The following is a 17148-nucleotide window of genomic DNA, read 5'->3' as shown; positions in this document are numbered from 1 at the left end:
ACGTTGACCGTGTAAAAATTTATTCAAAAAAATTTCTTCAATTCAGCCCGGATCAGATACAATAATGACCGTAATCTGTCTTTAAAATTCGAACGCACCGAATCCCTAGTTTTGAATAAACGGAGATATTTAAACATCGAACTACGAATTTTCCGTGCATTTCGAACAGCCGTCTCGATACCGTCGTTATATCTTGCTGTTGAATTTCATGCAAAAACAAATTCATGAGCTTTCTCTCTCTTTCTCTCTCGTCTCTTTTGCCTCTCTGACTTGTTGTCACATTGTCCTTTCAGTGGATCGCTGTCGTGTGCAAGTCTTTATTACGCCTCGCGCGATTCTCGGGGTCTTCCTGTTTACATAAAGCCATGGATGCACGCCGGAGACATTAGAACTTTGCATGTAGCAGCACGCAGTTCGGCGCTCATGCTGCGCTGGTTAGAGCTAAGCCAAGAGTTATGATACTCGGAGTGAGACAAGCCGGCCTGAGATAAAGTCCCTACGCGCGTCGCTCCAATTCTGACTGTTCTATCTTCCGTAATCTCATACATACGCGGCTGCGAATTAACGCTAATTAGATACCACGTATATCTTGAACGGTAAATAACATTTCACGCGGAGCGAACCTACGGGAGTAGCGATCTATCGTTCAATTTTCAATTTATTAATAATCGTGTAATTTTTACCCCCCTCACGGTTCTTTTTCTTTTTTTCTTTTTTTTCATAAATAATGCATTACGAAAGAAATGTTTTATTGCCCGAGCGTTTAATTTCGTATTCAGCATTTATCGCAGATGCCAGAGCAACATCGATCCCCTTTCTCGTTTCCTTCAGCGTGGGTGGGAAATAAATATCAGTTCCTCGCGTGCGGGTGAGAGAGTATTCCCTAGTGAAAGGCGCGAACAGACGTTCCTCTCACGCGACGTGTGTGCTGTCGATCGATCGTCTGAGTCGGATTGTCACTATGTGAACTATGCCGAGCGCGGTCTGCGCGCCCGACGATGACGGACCAGACGTGATGCTACATCACTATGCCGCCGCATCCGCGCGTTCCGTCGCCGGCCGTTTTTCGCGCGTGACCAAGGCGACGGTGGCACCGACGATGATGTAGCCATTCGCAGAACGACGATAACGTGCCGCGCACAACGTGCCGACGGCCGCGAGTGGAAGGTCGCGCTTTTAATGCGATGTGAGGTTCGTCATGAACCACCCCGCGACCCGGGACCCGCTTGGCTCCAGGTCGCCGGGATGCTGCTACCACACGTGGACCCCGCAGGTCTGCCCGCCGTGCAGGGTCTGCCAGAGGCCGGTCCTCAGCCTGCAGCCCTGCGTGTTGCGACGCCCGGTGCTCTACTCGTATCCGTCCGTCCGGGGACCGGACAACCTGCACGATTGCTACGCGGATCTCCATCCACAACGCCACCAAGAATACCATACCGAGTCATTTGAAGAATATCATCATTACGAGCGTCCCCGACGGCAGCGGTCGTACGAAGCGCTATCGCCGCGCCGTCGCGACGTCGACATCGCCGACGGCCGGCCGGCCTCGAACCCTTATTACCACACACACCCACCCCCGAGCTCGTCGGTCGGCTACCCCCTAAATAGATCGGCGAGCGTGGTCCGCCTGGGCTCTCCCGGCGGGTCGCTCGGTCAGCGTTCTCCAGGAGCGCGCGTCGCGAAGCCGCCCGGTCTTGATCAATCTCACCGATGGATCGGCGAAGAAACCAAGAGATCTTTGCCGTCGCACGTCTACAAATATTATCTCGCGCACACGAAGGAGTACCATCGTCAAAATATCAAGGTAATTAACGCCCGCTCGCGAGGTCAACGCTCGCCCGACGTAGAGGAAGATTAATTAACCCGGATAATCAGTGGCACGTAGCTACCCCGAGAGAGGAGGGTCCTACCTCCCGCCTAATTATTTGTATAAGTATTGGAGCGTTTTTCCTTTCGCATATATGCTGCGTGATTTTATATCAAATTTGTTGCGTACTGACTTATTTTTTTATTCGTAATTCTTTCCTCGTAATTTTTCTCGTAATTTTCCTCCTAAAACTCGCAAAATTTTTCGCGAACGTAATCGAACTCGATTTATCACGCGCCGATTAATTCCCCTTCATTTTCTAATAGATCATCCGATTATTTTCGTATAGTTTGCGTCATAATGTTAAATGGAAACAACGCGCCTCTGTCACAACACGTGGGTACTCTGCGCGAAGTAAAGCGCATTATTTTATAAACATTTTGCATGCATCCTGCTTATTTACCGAAGGATCATAAATTTGTTCTCAATTTTGTAATGGTTTTATTACGTTCACTTTGAAGTGAGTTGAAATTTTATCATAGATAAATTTTATCGTAATTTGATCGCTTTGTTTGCTATTTAATGGATTAAAATCTGCTCGCTGTGCGCTTTCGTAGATTTTAAAGTTGCGGCATAATTTTGTTTTCTATTAAGAAATACTTAAATCTCCGAACAATTATGCGACAAAGTATAAATCCGGTTATACTTACACAATAATAATTATCGTTACCAAGTAACGTTAGAACATTATTATTATTATTAATATTAGACATTTAGTTCTCTTCGTACGTCAAGTGCACTTAATTCGGAATTTTTAAGTAATTATTTTTTATCCGAGATTTAATTATCGGATATACGTAGCAGCGGCGGCTAATTAATCATCATTATCTCGATTTCGCCCACGGGTTTTCGCGATTTAAGATTCAGACGAGAAAATGCATTTGCGTCGCCGGCCCCGACAGAAAGATCTCGGATAGAATGCTCTATTCTATTTGGAATTACGTCTCAAGCGATACTTCGTGTCGCTATACAATCAAGATATTCTATCCAAGCGTTGCATTTAGTGAGATGGAAGAACGGTTTCCGCGGAGAAAAGTAAACGGAAAGATTTTAACGCTTGTGTTTTTTTATCTCTCCCCTTCTTCTTTTAATGAATAGTTTATACGCACGTATAATAAGATATGTGTTACTGAAAGAATTACCGCGAAGCATAAGCGCGACTGGATTAAAACGATAACGCTCTCCTCGAAAAATTAAAATAAAGCGTCCAATTAATTTTCGCACAATATTTAACGTTAATTAAAATTTAAGATGCAGGGACGCGTTCTAATCATCATTACAGTAACAGAAATTACGAGCCCTTTACATACGCATGCACACACACGATAATACGACCGCATGTAATAAATCCACTTTACTCGAAATATGAATGATAATTTAGGGAAAATATACTGCGGATAAAATATGCGACAGGTAAGAGCCGAGCCCGGCGATGGGAATAAAATTCCGTCCGGCGGTTTTTGTCAGAGATATTTACGGATAAATTTGTTGCCCGTGATCTAACCGCGCTTGAGTTTTCCATAATTTTGCTTTCGCCGCGACTTGCATGGGTCTATAATTAAAGTTACATTTTCGTATGTAATATTTGCCGTCGTGGCTGATCGTAAATTATCATAGCGTTATAGCTATCGCGATACTTTATCGTACGAGCGAGCACCCTCGAGTTTTCTAGCACCGCGAAACGTATATGAATGTAGCACCTGAGCGCACCTCAAACGCTTCAAAGAGGAGACGTCTGTGCTTAAGCGAGCCGACATTTTTCGTCCGCGTGCTTCGTTATAAAATACAAAGTACTCGGTTCGCACTCGAAACGTTCCGGCGGCGTCTTTTCCATTTATCACGCTCTACTATTTGTTATTAGAGCTCACCCGCCGACGATGTTAGGTATAATTAAAATGTCAAAAAGAATCTTGAATTTTTCCCGAGCGATTCAAATGATTTAATAACTTTTAACTAATTATCGGACAAAATGGATTTATCATTAATTATTAATTATTAATTAAGGATGATGAAAGCTGCTGCAACGAAATAAATTAGATATTTTAAATTATGAAACATGGCTGCCGCATTTAAGAAAGGTAAATCGTCGAGTCGAGTTTGCAGACGTGAATGGAAGAATAAATGTGTTTGCGATCCCCGCAAAATATGTTGTGCAATATTATTTCTGTTTCAGTTTCGTGTGGAGAGAATATATATGCTTGATATTTTTATATCGATATACATATATATTTGTTTTTCTCTCTTTTTATTATTTTATAATTATTAAATTCCTTATATTATCTCACAAAAATAATAAATATTGTTAATAACTAAATCGTGATTGAGTTTTTCCATTATATCTTTGAGACTAATATCCCTTTCATTTGCTGCCGGAGGAAAATGAGATATAAAGCGCAGGCATAATTTTAAAAAATGTAACGTTCAGGAATATAACGCTAACGAAGTTCCGTCTGGAAGTGAAAAATTAAGCTCGCGCAAATCTCATTCGCCCGAGCTGCAGTCCTCGTTTTTTCCCGTTGAATGATACCGGGGCAACAGTCGAACAAACAGGTAAGAACAAATGTTATAACAAACAACAAATTATCATAAATTTGCTGTCGCGTATCTCGATAATAACGATAACGTAACGCACGAATTGTTGACACGAATGCACGCGTGCGTGCGCGCGTGCTGAAATCGCGGGCGCGAGAACTCGTCAACATATCTCTTATTTTTACAAAACCGAAATTCCTGCTATCTATCTTTATTCATACGCCCTCAATGTATTTACAATTCCACCTCTCCAAAAAAATGAGAGATACTGCGCGCCGAGTCTGTTCTACTCGCAATTTTTCGGTAAGCGCGTTCGAATGCGGCGGCGGACAAAAAACTAAATAGGCAAGCGCAGTATTCGAAGAATTTCCCGAGCGGAATGGTAGAACTACGTTTCAATGAAAAGTACGAGAATTTGCATATTTCGCAAGCGCAGGGGCGCTCTCGCAAGAATTTAAACATAAAGGATACGTAAGCGCATTAGATTACGCGACGTTTAAAAAATCATAGATGGACGGTCAATTTTTGCCAACGTCTGGCCGCCGTACGTGCAATACGTTTCGTGTGGCTTACGCAAACCGTCGGTATAATAATATGACTAAGCTCGCCTCGTGCAACGAATATCAAAATAGCGCACGCTACTTTGGTTGAATATCAAGCGTCCCTTAAAGCCGGCGTAACGAACGGGATTTCTACTCCTCCGGCTCTGCTCCTCTATTCCGTTTTTGATGGGAACGTGTGCTCGGGATAACGATCCGAATCCGCACACGAGCTTCCGGGATCCTCCGATCGCGAGAAATGAAATTAAAGAGTGCCAATTACATTTATACGCCCCGCGCCTTCAAGCGCTGTTCGAAAAGGAAAAATGATTCCGCGCCGATCGTCGCTACGCATAATAATCGTTCCTGCTTGCACCTTTTACGCACGTTATATATATTTTTTTCATCCTCCACCTCCTTTGAGCTTTCCTCGAAACGATCATTTCTGCTGTCAAAAATGTAAAAAATGCAGCTGCAAAGGATAATTCTAATAATTGCGCTGCGAAGAACGCATTGTAATACTGTTTTACGAAAATTGTATAAAACTTTTTAACACGTACAAGTACAAAGTATTTAAAAAATTTATTTAAATCGTAGTTATTTACATTTTTCTATCGTGTCAATTTTTGACCTTTATGAATTAATTCCACAAAATATAATTTAATTTTTGTGAACATGTAATATTTATATATATATATATATATATATATTTTTGTTTCTTTTTTACGTGATTTGAATATAACAAACTGTTTTTTTTTCCGCGTATTTTACTTTTGTCAGTGATATTTGCTTTTTATGATACTTTATCGTATGATGTGTTTTGTACACGCACGAAGACATTACTGACTTCTTTTTAATACACCGACAAATATGTGATATTTTGTGATTTGTTGATGCATACGGCAAAAATTAAATCCACAAAATACGTGTTTTTTTTAATATTCAAAATCAAAGTTGGCATTTTTGCAAACGTTAGCAAAATGAAAATGTAACAAATGTGAAATTATGTTTTGAAGTACAGCTTTCTTTGCGAGTGATATTATTTTGAAATACATTTACTACGAAAAGAACCGAATAAATGAACTACAAACGTACGTAAATTTTATTGCAATATATAATAGGGATTTTCGTAAAAAATAATAATTTTTTTTTATAATAATAAATCGTAATAAATATCGAAATGCGTTTAATTTTGGCGACAATCACGAACAGAATTTCGCTCAACTTGTTTGTGATGCCGTCAAGTTTATGCTCCCCGTTTATGCAAAGGATGGGCGTTCATTTGAGATTGATAGATCGCTCCGCGTGTCGAACTTTGCTTAGGAAAGCCGATTTTACGACTTTCACTTAACCGAAGTTAAAACGGCCGTTTGGCGCACGCTATAATGATGGCATAATGCTTCAACGGATTTGTATGTTAATCGGGGGCATAACGGCTATCGTAGATCTCTCCGTGCGGCTTATATCACGTCCCATTCATACAGCTTTGCAAACGATCTAGAAGCCGCAATAATTTATTTTCATTAATTGATTTGATTATAAAATATAATAAAGACGATAAAAATTATTTGACTATAAGTTTCGCGTAATAAGGGTAATAAGATAACGCGAAGAAGCGTGGGTACACTGAGATAAAAGTATAATTATATTTATAATACCGCATTCATCGTTAAAAAGAACATAAACTTATAGTCGAGTCTAAAACCAACGATAATTTCCTCTAAGTGTAATAACGCGTCTTTGAACGTATTGTGTCTTCAGTGCGTGTACTGCGTTACGCAATTGTCGAACTAATAATACGTGGCAATGCAAGTACATAGTTTGACGAGATTAGGAAAGCTGTAATTCAGTTCTCTGGTGTAAGGAGTGCGCAAACTGTTCGTTGCGCCAATTATTGACGTCGAACAGCAGTCGCGAATCCGACTGTTGATCCATTAGTTGGCAACCTAAATACGGCCTGTTTGTTGCAACATTAATTCTCATTAGATCGAACCTCACCTATCCTTCGGACGTGAAAATTAGGCCACCCGGGATGCCACATGTAAATCAGTTAATTGTAGATGCGCTATCAGACACGCGTGTAAGGTACACGTGTTCCGCGACTCTTCAAAATTTGGATATTACAACAAAAGTGACAATTATACGCGAAAGAAAATCCGCGGGGCCAGTCGCTCCGCGGAAAACGTTCTCCTTTTACAAATTGATACCGAGTGTTGTCGCCACTTGACTGCGTTGAATATTTCACGTGTGCAATTTGCGCGCTGAAACAATTTGTTCATTTTAACGCGATCCTGCGAGCTGCATCGGGTTTTCATTCCATGCAAAAGTAATCGGGACAACTCATGATGTCGCGAGAAGATCAATAATGTAAACCATCGGCGCGTGTAATAATTTTAACTTCCACGCGGGCGCCGATTACACATTATTTTTTTGTGCCCGCCCGTGACAGTTCGCGAACTTTAATTACCCTTTATCAATAATTTCGAATGTTGTGCATCGGCGAAAACGTGCGTGTCGCAACGCGGGCCTCGTCGCGGCGGTCAACGCGCCTGGTAATCGTCGAGTGTCGATGATGAAAAGCGGAAACGGCCCGTAATTGAATCACAATGAGATTCAATTTATTAGGGCTATCAATTATTGATTGGTCCTTGAATTATATTCGTCGCACGAGCTCCCGCAAAAAGCCCGTCGTAAATCGCGACGCGCGACACCGGCGCGCTAAAACGAGCCCCTGGGAACGGCCGCGTCCGTTTGGAAATTCTTGATAAAATTAATGTGACGGGAATAAAGTAACGATTTAAAAAAAAAAAAAATGCACTTTAACCGCCCGCGATATGGAATACGCGAAGGCGATATAGACGGCGAAACACGTTGGGCGTTATGTTTGCACGAGAGAAAAAAAAAAGAAAAACGGCGGTATCCGCGAAACGCACGTTAAATGCAGTCGAATATGATGCAACGTAACGTGACTGGGAAATATTTTATTTATCTCGCGAAACAAAATGCTTTCATGTAGTTTTGATAGTCTGTCTTCATTTTGCTTTATTTGAGAACGCCTGTTTAGCTCGAACCTTTATCTAGAAATATAATTATTTTCACGTTTCCGTACGTGTTTTAATTAATACACAGTTCTATTTTTATGGATATACATACGATAAATATACATGATAAAAAAGAAGTTTAATATTTTCTAAAAATTGTATCTTATTTTTCATGAAGCGTCGAGTTACTTATAATATTGATGCGAATTTGTTTTCTAAGTTTTTTTTAAATTACGTTTTTTAATTTATTTTTTGTTTTAATACTTTGGCTTAAGTGGCGTCTGCGTGCCAGATACGTCACTAATACAATAAATGAACTGGTAAAAACGTGTTAATTTACTATCCAAGATCTCAGCCACGAAACTTTGCCACTTACTCGAATTAGCGGTGCCAGTTACTTGAGCTTGGCATGGTTTCTGAAGCGTTCTTTATCACTAACGTCTAGTCGCGAGGAGGAGCAAATTTCGCGAATAGTCGGGAGCTGATACATGAAGTTTTTGCGCAGCCTCGTGAGGGCAATCTCGCGAAATTGCGTGTAATGAATCTAGAATATCGCATGGAAGGTTCCGCACAAGACTCGGACAAAACCGCGAGAGGCCTCTTTACCGCAGACAATGGATACTAAATAATGCTCTCAACGGCTCACTTACCGCAACCAAACACTTTAATTAATAATACAATTAATTTTCAATCACGTATACGGAAAAATCACATCCGGTGCTTACGCATTGCGTGGCTCGAGTGAGCTAAATTAAATCGACTGTCTATCTTGACACTTTACTTATTTACTTACTTTTAATTATTGCATATTAAAAGTTTTCCGTATAATTTTTAACAATTACGACTCGAAAAAAGTGCCGCTCTTTCGACTATCTGGAATACCGCTTGAAGGCTTAATTGCCTTCTTTCTTTTTTTTTCTTTTTTTTTCTTTTACGAAGTATACTTGTTCGAATTCGCGATTTCAATGTACGGCCGTAATGTACCATTGTATCGCGTCGCCCTTGAGTTATTTACACCCGCGTTTGCAGTCTTCATTTGGTGATCCCACAACCTTGGCGGAGTATATGATAAATCGAGGCCACACGGTAGAACGGTAGCACAGGGAGCCACAGTGAGACAGAATGATATATCGCAACGGTAATGCGCCCGCGTGAGTTCGCGATAATTACGAACGACGTCCGATTAAACTTATAATCGTACGTAATTAAAACTCTTAATTGCTATAATAAGTATCCGTTCAGTTCCGGAATGAAAGAGAGAGAGAAAGAGAAAGAGAGAGAAAGAGAAAGAGGAACAGGATGGAAAAAAAAGACGGTTTCTTTTCCCGTGATACCGTCCTTCTTTCGGTCTTTGGTATAAACGCCAAGGGAGAGCTTGCATCCATCTATTTATTTCTTCTTATTACTTCTTTGAAAATGAGACTAGGATGCAGTGGCGCGATCAATGCAGTACCACGGTCGTTAATCTTCACCGGTTGCAATTCGAAATTCTCTCTCGCACGCGTACGATCAGGTATCAATGCGCGTGTTGATATTTTCTTGCCGGCGATGACACCGAGATACATAAACTCGTGTTCCAAATTACTGAACCAGGGATGATCGGCACACGCGATCTAGATATATCGATGCGGCATTGAAAAGTTTTTGATCGCGAGCTAAAAACGAGGGGAACGCGATATTAAATTATTGTCTAGCGCGTAAATAATGCAGCTCGCGAAGGATTCAAAACTCTTTTAGTGGAGCAAACACATTTTTACAGACAAATTTTTATAGACGAATTGTGTTTTCATTACACGTCACTATTTTTGGCTTCGTAAGAAGTATGTACGATGAGTTGGATGTACTTTTTAAAAAGCTCCTCGAAGTTTCGGCAAATATAACTTTCCACGTGTCTAACGGAGCTTGAAACGATTGATTGGCGTTATTGAACCGGAAAAATAAACTTTGCGCATAGTAATGAGTTATTTAAAGACGGAAAGGAAAGATACGTGTATATAGAATTATATAAATTTTATTCAACTAGAAAAAACCATAAGCGAGCGTAGCAAGTGCTATTTTTTAAAAGATCGTAATTTCAAACTACGAAAAAAAAATCATGCGACTTTGCCTGGACATATTAATTAAATATTAAAATTAAATCAAACTTCAAAATCCGACTTGACAGCCGACGTTGACACTCGCTTAGCGTGAAGCAAGCCAAGCGAAAGAGAACTAATCAGCGTCGGTTTTAAGCGGTAATAATTAACAGCTAATTTATGCGTCACACTAATTTTTTAAGATAGGATTTGGAATATAGAGCAAATCTTTATCGATTATATCGAAACTTTTTGTTTTGAGGATTCCTTAATTCAGAGATTATTATTTTCGTTCGCACGCGACCCAGTCACGTGAATTATGGAATTAAATTGAAAATCGTTTATTTCATTAGATATTTAATTCGCATTTGATTGCGCGCGTATTCTTTTGCGCGATCAGAGACAGGTGACACAATGAGAGACAGAGGAATTTATTCAGATAAAATTATTTATTAAAATTTTGTTTGAATTTTTAGTGTTTGTCAGTTTTGCATAATACTGTAAGCTACAATTATTATTTCAGTAACGAAACTTTGTCCCTCGCAAATTATTTAACACGGAAAAGTTCTTTTAACGTCTAAAATTGCCAATTATTCAGTACATAATTACCACATCCAAATTAAATTTATTCTACTCATTATGAATTCAACTTTTTATAATTAGGACTAGTAAAACATTATGTGAAATAAATGACAATAATAATAATAATTTACAAAAAGTTAAGACACTTTTGAGAGGAAAAACTTCTCAAGTTATTAGACGCGAGTTAAAGTTCTCCGGGTTTTTACGTTGAAGTTTACGGTGAAAATTTTTAAATAAGTATCGATTGAAAGACGCTAAAGAATGCACGCCATCAGAGTTCGTCTTTTATAGAAGGCAGTTTCCCAATATTTTGCGTCATGCTGGGATAACTCTGAACGTATGTGCATCCGTTAACCCAATTTGTTGCATTACTTTGATAGAAGGATCATTCGCCGGAAAATACGAGCTGGGAAATGTCGGGCGCGCGTTATGAGAATCTATGGCTTGTATTTGCGACGGGAATGATTTTGACATTAGATATTCGTTTATGGAAATTTTGATGTACGAGTCTGCTAACCACACAGGGTACGGTATTAACATTTTATGGTGTGTGTTATAGGAGGTTGTAGGTAGGCAGGTGTATCAAAGGAACGAAACATTATTCTTGTATAAAAGCATGTGGATTCATGCTAACGGGAAATGTTCTGTGAATAAGAAGTAGCCACATAATTTCTTTGCGGAATAAAGGATGTTGAATACGCGATGAAACATTTGCAAAAAAATCTGTTGCAAGCTTGGTTATCACGAAGATGCTAACGTTACTTGAAAAAAAAAAAAAATCTGCCACGAGCTTGTCTGTTACGAAGATATTAACGTTATTAAGAACTACTTAATATGATTTACGAGTGTTACGTGCGACTTTGAAGGCAATTGTATCTGATAAGGCAAACTATAATCTTTTAGAATTTATTTCAGTTTTTATTTCACTCCCCCCGCACAATACCACGGAATAACGTGTAAGTTAATTTAAAGTTAAAAACTTCTTAATTCCACGCCTTTATGCTTTTGCTGCTTCTTTTCCGATTCTTTTGCGGCACCAGTGCGCGGTCTAAAATTTTAGACAATATCTCGAATTTAAGATAATTATGCATTACTGTTCAAAGGATTATTACAGTACAACGTGGCATAGAAAGTTAATAAAGAGCTTGCTAGGTCAGCCCATGACCTAAGAACGTTTAATAGTAAAACCGTGTTCAGAGTCGGAACCATATTTCGTTGTTTGTACAGTAAATCAACACGTTTTAATAATTTCATTTACGAATAGCTATTTTATTAATTAATATTAGAAAAAAAGAACACAACTATGTTTTGCTGTGCGGACTATATTATTTTGCCTGATTATTATTTTTAATATTAATAACAAATCTAATTGTGCAATTTTAATACATTTTATTACGTCATATTAAAAATTACAAGGCGGAATTGTATTTTTAATACATTTCTATGTAGATAACTACGAACTTTATCGTGTAAGGGCTTAAAGCGAATCCTAGATAAGAGGATTGAGAATTATCGAGTAGGATACGCACCATTCGTTTCAGTATATTGCATGATTCTGTGCTTGCATAGGCATGAGTATTAACTGATGTATATTACTTCAATTTTACCAGGAAAATGCATCCGCGTCTTTGTCTATTTATGGCGTTCATTTTATATAAAAAATCACAGGTTTTCTTGGGAAAAAAATAAATTGAGACGTCACTGCAACAAGATTCAATAAACGTGCGGCACGTTCATACAATGTAAAGTTATGTTATTTATTTTTAGCACAAATAAAATGCGTAAATAAATTGCATAAATCTTTCTTCTGAGATAAATTAATTGATTATCGATTAAATAATTATTTTTCCGGTGTGATTCTCGAATAATTACAGCTTTACGTGCGCGGCGCAATTGACTTACTTCGTGAACGCGGTCTGACTCAAATAAGATTTTACAACTGCGCGTTCTTGGGTCGTGGTCTGACCTAGAGCGCTTTATTCCCTCTGTATTATCTGTGTTGTGCTGTAACGAGATTATACGAACGAGGATACGCAATTAGTTCCGACCTTCCGAATTATTCTCAATACTATGAGAAAATTAGCAATCAATTTATATTCAAAATATCGTATAAAAAAACATGAAGTAATTTAAGTATTTGAATTCTTTACAAATCTTTCACAAATAATTTATATATTTTTAATGATAAATTTGATGATAAATTTAATGGTAAATTGTGCACGTTGATATCAAATTTGTTTGCCTTACAAGAAGCATAAATCTTATAAATAATAGGAGATTAACTTTGGCAAGTATCTCTATTCTGCAAATTAATACAAAGGTTTCATAAATAGGGCAAGAGCATTTTAAGTAAGTGGCCATACATATTTAGGTACAATTAGTAAAGGAATCTACTAGAGAACGCCGTATCATTAGAATGGATGCGGGCTTGTCCGAAGGGACGCAGTTGTTTTGCAAATTATTAATTGCGCAAGATATTCATAATTTCTACTACCAATATGTCAATGCAAATGTCATTATATTATTGATATGAACGATCTGCTTGAATGCGCACAAGATACTAAAATTTCATAGACACACTTACAAATGAATAGATCGCGATTCGTGCCTATCCGCAAATTTGCTTTGTAAATTAATAAATGTTTAATGGAAATCATTGAAACGCTATCAGTATATCGATGCCGTGCACCGTCAGTGAATCCTGCAATCGCAACTCGGCGTTTCTCATCCGACCGTAATTTGTCGAATAATTTCTATTATTCACGTCGCGAACTGAAATGAATAGTCATAAAATTTTCATGCGAAAATTCTCTCCATAGCATTTTATTTAGACGACAACCTGCATTTCAATCGTAATTAGATTTATCGGCAATACATATCGATTATATAATATATGGGAATGCGGAACATTTTGCGATAACACGGTTTTTTTTTTTTTTTTTTTGAATGCGCGCAAGTACATACATATGTATGTACGTACGTATTGAGGTCAGCCTTGGAATGTAGGTTAGCATGTCATGTTTTTCCTGGGGAAACGTGGACGTGACCATGCAAGAATCATTGTCAAGTCCGTTTATAAAATTTTAGTAAACTCTGAACTCGACGTCTTTCATTAGGCGGAATTAACAATACCAGCTGGCGTGCCATATTTAAGAAATATTTCTATTAATTATTTTTAAAGTAGTTTGAATGAACTACGTATTACACGACTGGGAATGATGATCGTTCGAAAAATACGAAACGTAACGTCAAAAACAATTATTTTGAAAATGGGATATGTCTCCATGAGAAATTAGCATTATTGCTAAATGGCAACGGAATACATTTAAGGGTTACACCGTTTCTGTGCACCGAGCGATGAATTATTCAGAACGCGTGATGTAATGGCGAATGCTTGTTTAGCTGGGAGTTAGAAACACGACTTGCATCACCTCAATTTAAAAAGGGATGACTCGAACGGCCTTATTACGTTATTCGGCCGAAGTAATGTGCAAAATATGATAAGCGGAGATTATTCTTAAGCAAGTTTGTATCGATTTGGTTACGTAAAATGTATCATGTAACAAAATAATCGGAGATTTTTTTATATTTCCACCCGCGGGCGAAACTTAGCGGCAAAAAAGGATACGTGATGCGAGTTTAAAGTGTTGTAAATAATGTTTCCCTTCAATTAATATTTATTGCGCAAAAATCAATCCTAAATTGGCCGATGAATCTATCGTTAAAAAGTAATGCGAAGTGGGATGCCTTACCTGTTTGTAGCTTAATATACGTCGGTACTCGCACATTTCTCCCTCGTGAATATTTGTAAAATATATATTAGGAGAGTTTATGCCGGCTCTGGGAAATATCATTCAATCGCAGATGAGGGAGAAAAGACACTCAACTTCAATATATATTTTTCACGATGAGACAACGAATTCTGGATTTAAACTGAATTCTACAATACCCGTTATCGATTTCCTTTTATATTTTTTATATTTTTTTTTTCTTTTTTTTCTATGCAAATTATTTTTCGTTACGCAGTGAAGCTATTGCTGCTGATATTTTTAAGTCTCGATAAACGTTTTGCCTAAATAAATTTACCGCGCATCGATATCGTTCGATGAGGCTTATCGGTAATTTAAGTTGAGGGTTAAGGGGGGTAAGGAATTGCGCTGTGACGTGAAAGCTTACGTGTAATTAATAGTTCTAAGAGAGCATCCGTCTAAAACCCGAACGACACGGGAATTAGGGGTAGTACGTACGGGAATGAGACGTAGCGTCAAGAGAGCCACCTACTCGTGGAAGAATCGATCGCCCGTTTTTCATTCACTCTCGCCCTCGGCGTGTGGAACACTTCCTAACCCCCGTTGTTAGGTCCCCAATCATGCACATCCCCTTTTTTCCTACTCGCGTCAACGCCTCGAGTTTTCGATACTTTGCCACTCTGACCTATTTTAACTAGCTCCTTGGAATAAAGAAATTGGCATCCAGAACAGAAGAAGTCAAGAGCCAATTATTTCTAGCTTTCAAAAAAAAAAAATTTGCAAAGAGATACGTCGCCATGAAGAACCGAAAATAAAATCGACATCTAAGGAAACGTGGACATTGACGCTCGGTCATGAAAGAGACGCGCGAGTGAGATACGCGAAAATAGCGGGGGTGAGTTTGGACCAAAAAAAGAAAAAAAAATAGTAATCGAAAAAATTCGGTGATTGCTTGCGGCAGGATTGAAGGGAGAAAAAGAAAGAGAGAGAGAGAGAGAGAGAGAGAGAGAGAGAGAGAGAGAGAGAGAGAGAGAGAGAGAGAGAGAGAGAGAGAGACAGGAGGAGAACGAAAAGCGAGAGTAGAAGATTACGAGAGAAGGAGTGGCACACCTCGTGAAGAAGCGGAGAACGGGGGAACTGCGGGTAAGTTTGGGGAAGAAAGTCGGAGGCGAGGGCGCGAGGGAGAGTTGAACCGTAGGCGGTGGGCGAACATTGCGGTCCACAGAGGGATGAAGGAGAGCCGCGTTGCCGCTGAGGGGCTGGTGATGCTGGCGGATGAGACACGCCGAGGTATGGAAGGGTGTACGTGTAGGAGGGATGACTAGGTGGCGGGAGGCGAGGGTGGCTGTCGAGGATAGTGGGTCGGTCGGCTGGTTTGCGTGGAGGGACTGCGCGGCAGTCGAGGCTACGAGGTTCAGTGTTGGAGAGCGCGGCATCGCGATGCGTCGGTTTTCCGTCGCTGCCGCACTCGCGCACGGCTTTCTTCGTCGTTCGAACTCTTTTCTAATCCGCGAAAACGCTCTTGGATAGCCGATATTTCACCTTCGCTTTGCGCCCCTCGGTTTTCGTGTGTTTCGCGATCGCGCTTCGTTCCTCGTCCTTCACTCGAGTCTCTTTCTCTCTTTCGTTCTACAGTCACCCCCGCGTGTTTCTACGGACTATTCTGTGAGTGTTTCCCTTTCGCGTCCATAACGTCACCGCGGATCGTTAATTCTTTTTCTGTATTCGTTTCTCTTCTCGTTCGCCGATCTGGAGCGCGCTTTTCGGGGCGCGCGACGTGACGCGCGCTGTCGCTGCCGCGTCAACCCTCGCGAGTGATAGTGCGCGACGACGAAGCGACGGGTAAAAGCGGAGCATGGCACCGGACAGGGCCATGCGACTTCAGAATCCGCGAATACGAATGCGCTAACAGCGGCTCGCCACGGCAATGAATATTCCGCCGTTCCCGAGTGCCTGGGAACTTCAAGGTCACGGCGGTGGGGTCTACGATTCCCTGCTAGCTTCGGTGCCACGATGCTGGGAGAGACCGTGCAGGTCAACCGATCCCTCGCCGATGCGTCCGTTCGAACACGGGATGCGCTCGACCGAGGCGATGAGATCAATGGAGTCGATGAGATCGATCGACTCCATTATGCGCCAGCCGCCATCCGATCCGATGCGCGCCTCGATCGAGCACCATCATCAATCCTCTATGCGACCGATGGAGGGAATGAGCAGGTCGATGGAGCAGATTCGCACGGAACAACCGCGATCGGTGGTAGATCATCCCGCTGTTCCGTCACCGGGAAGTGTCGCGAGCAGTATGGACCGCGGCCGTATGATGCGCGCCATAGAACACCCCTGTCGTCTAAAGGATCACGCCAACCACGTTCACGATCACCATTTTGGCAGGCCGCATGAACACAGCTGCCGATCGACTGAGCACGTACCGCGGCTCGAGCATCGACAGCACGAGGCGCAACATCCAGGCCGGCCGCCGATCGAGCATCCACCATCCGTGCGGCCGCCAATCAACTATTCTTGCCGGTCTCTCGATCATACCCCTGGACGCCCCATGCCGATGGACTGCGTGATTTTCGGCCCGCATACTCGTCCGCCCCCGAGATTGCCCGCGGAGAGTCCGTTTCGTCTCAACTGTCCCGTGCACAGTCCCTTCCGGTTCAGATTCCCAAACGGCGCCGGCACCGAGTACCACTCGCATTCGCAGGTAAAGCTCGCGCTCGCGCGTCCGTAACATGTCGACTATTGTCCGTGCGAGATGAGGGC

General features: G+C 40.8%; 3 protein-coding genes across 15 annotated transcripts in view; 2 read left to right on the top strand and 1 right to left on the bottom strand.

Annotated features, from left to right (window-relative positions):
* Cask (peripheral plasma membrane protein CASK) overlaps positions 1-17148 on the top strand; it is a 141484-nt gene that overhangs the window by 37752 nt on the left and 86584 nt on the right. The window lies entirely within an intron of this gene.
* Positions 1-17148, bottom strand: part of Rh50 (Rhesus blood group-associated glycoprotein Rh50) — a 119939-nt gene that overhangs the window by 54416 nt on the left and 48375 nt on the right. The window lies entirely within an intron of this gene.
* LOC139105609 (uncharacterized) overlaps positions 1714-17148 on the top strand; it is a 43317-nt gene continuing 27882 nt past the window's right edge. The window contains exon 1 of the mRNA XM_070661803.1: positions 1714-17089. Within this exon, the coding sequence (XP_070517904.1) occupies positions 16310-17089 (780 nt within the window). The 5' untranslated portion in view covers positions 1714-16309. The remainder of the gene's footprint in view (positions 17090-17148) is intronic.

Source organism: Cardiocondyla obscurior, linkage group LG01, assembly GCF_019399895.1.
Source record: "Cardiocondyla obscurior isolate alpha-2009 linkage group LG01, Cobs3.1, whole genome shotgun sequence".
NCBI classification, from domain to species: Eukaryota; Metazoa; Arthropoda; class Insecta; order Hymenoptera; family Formicidae; genus Cardiocondyla; species Cardiocondyla obscurior.
Note: the sequence above shows the minus strand (reverse complement) of the source record. Positions and strands in the feature narration are given on the sequence as shown.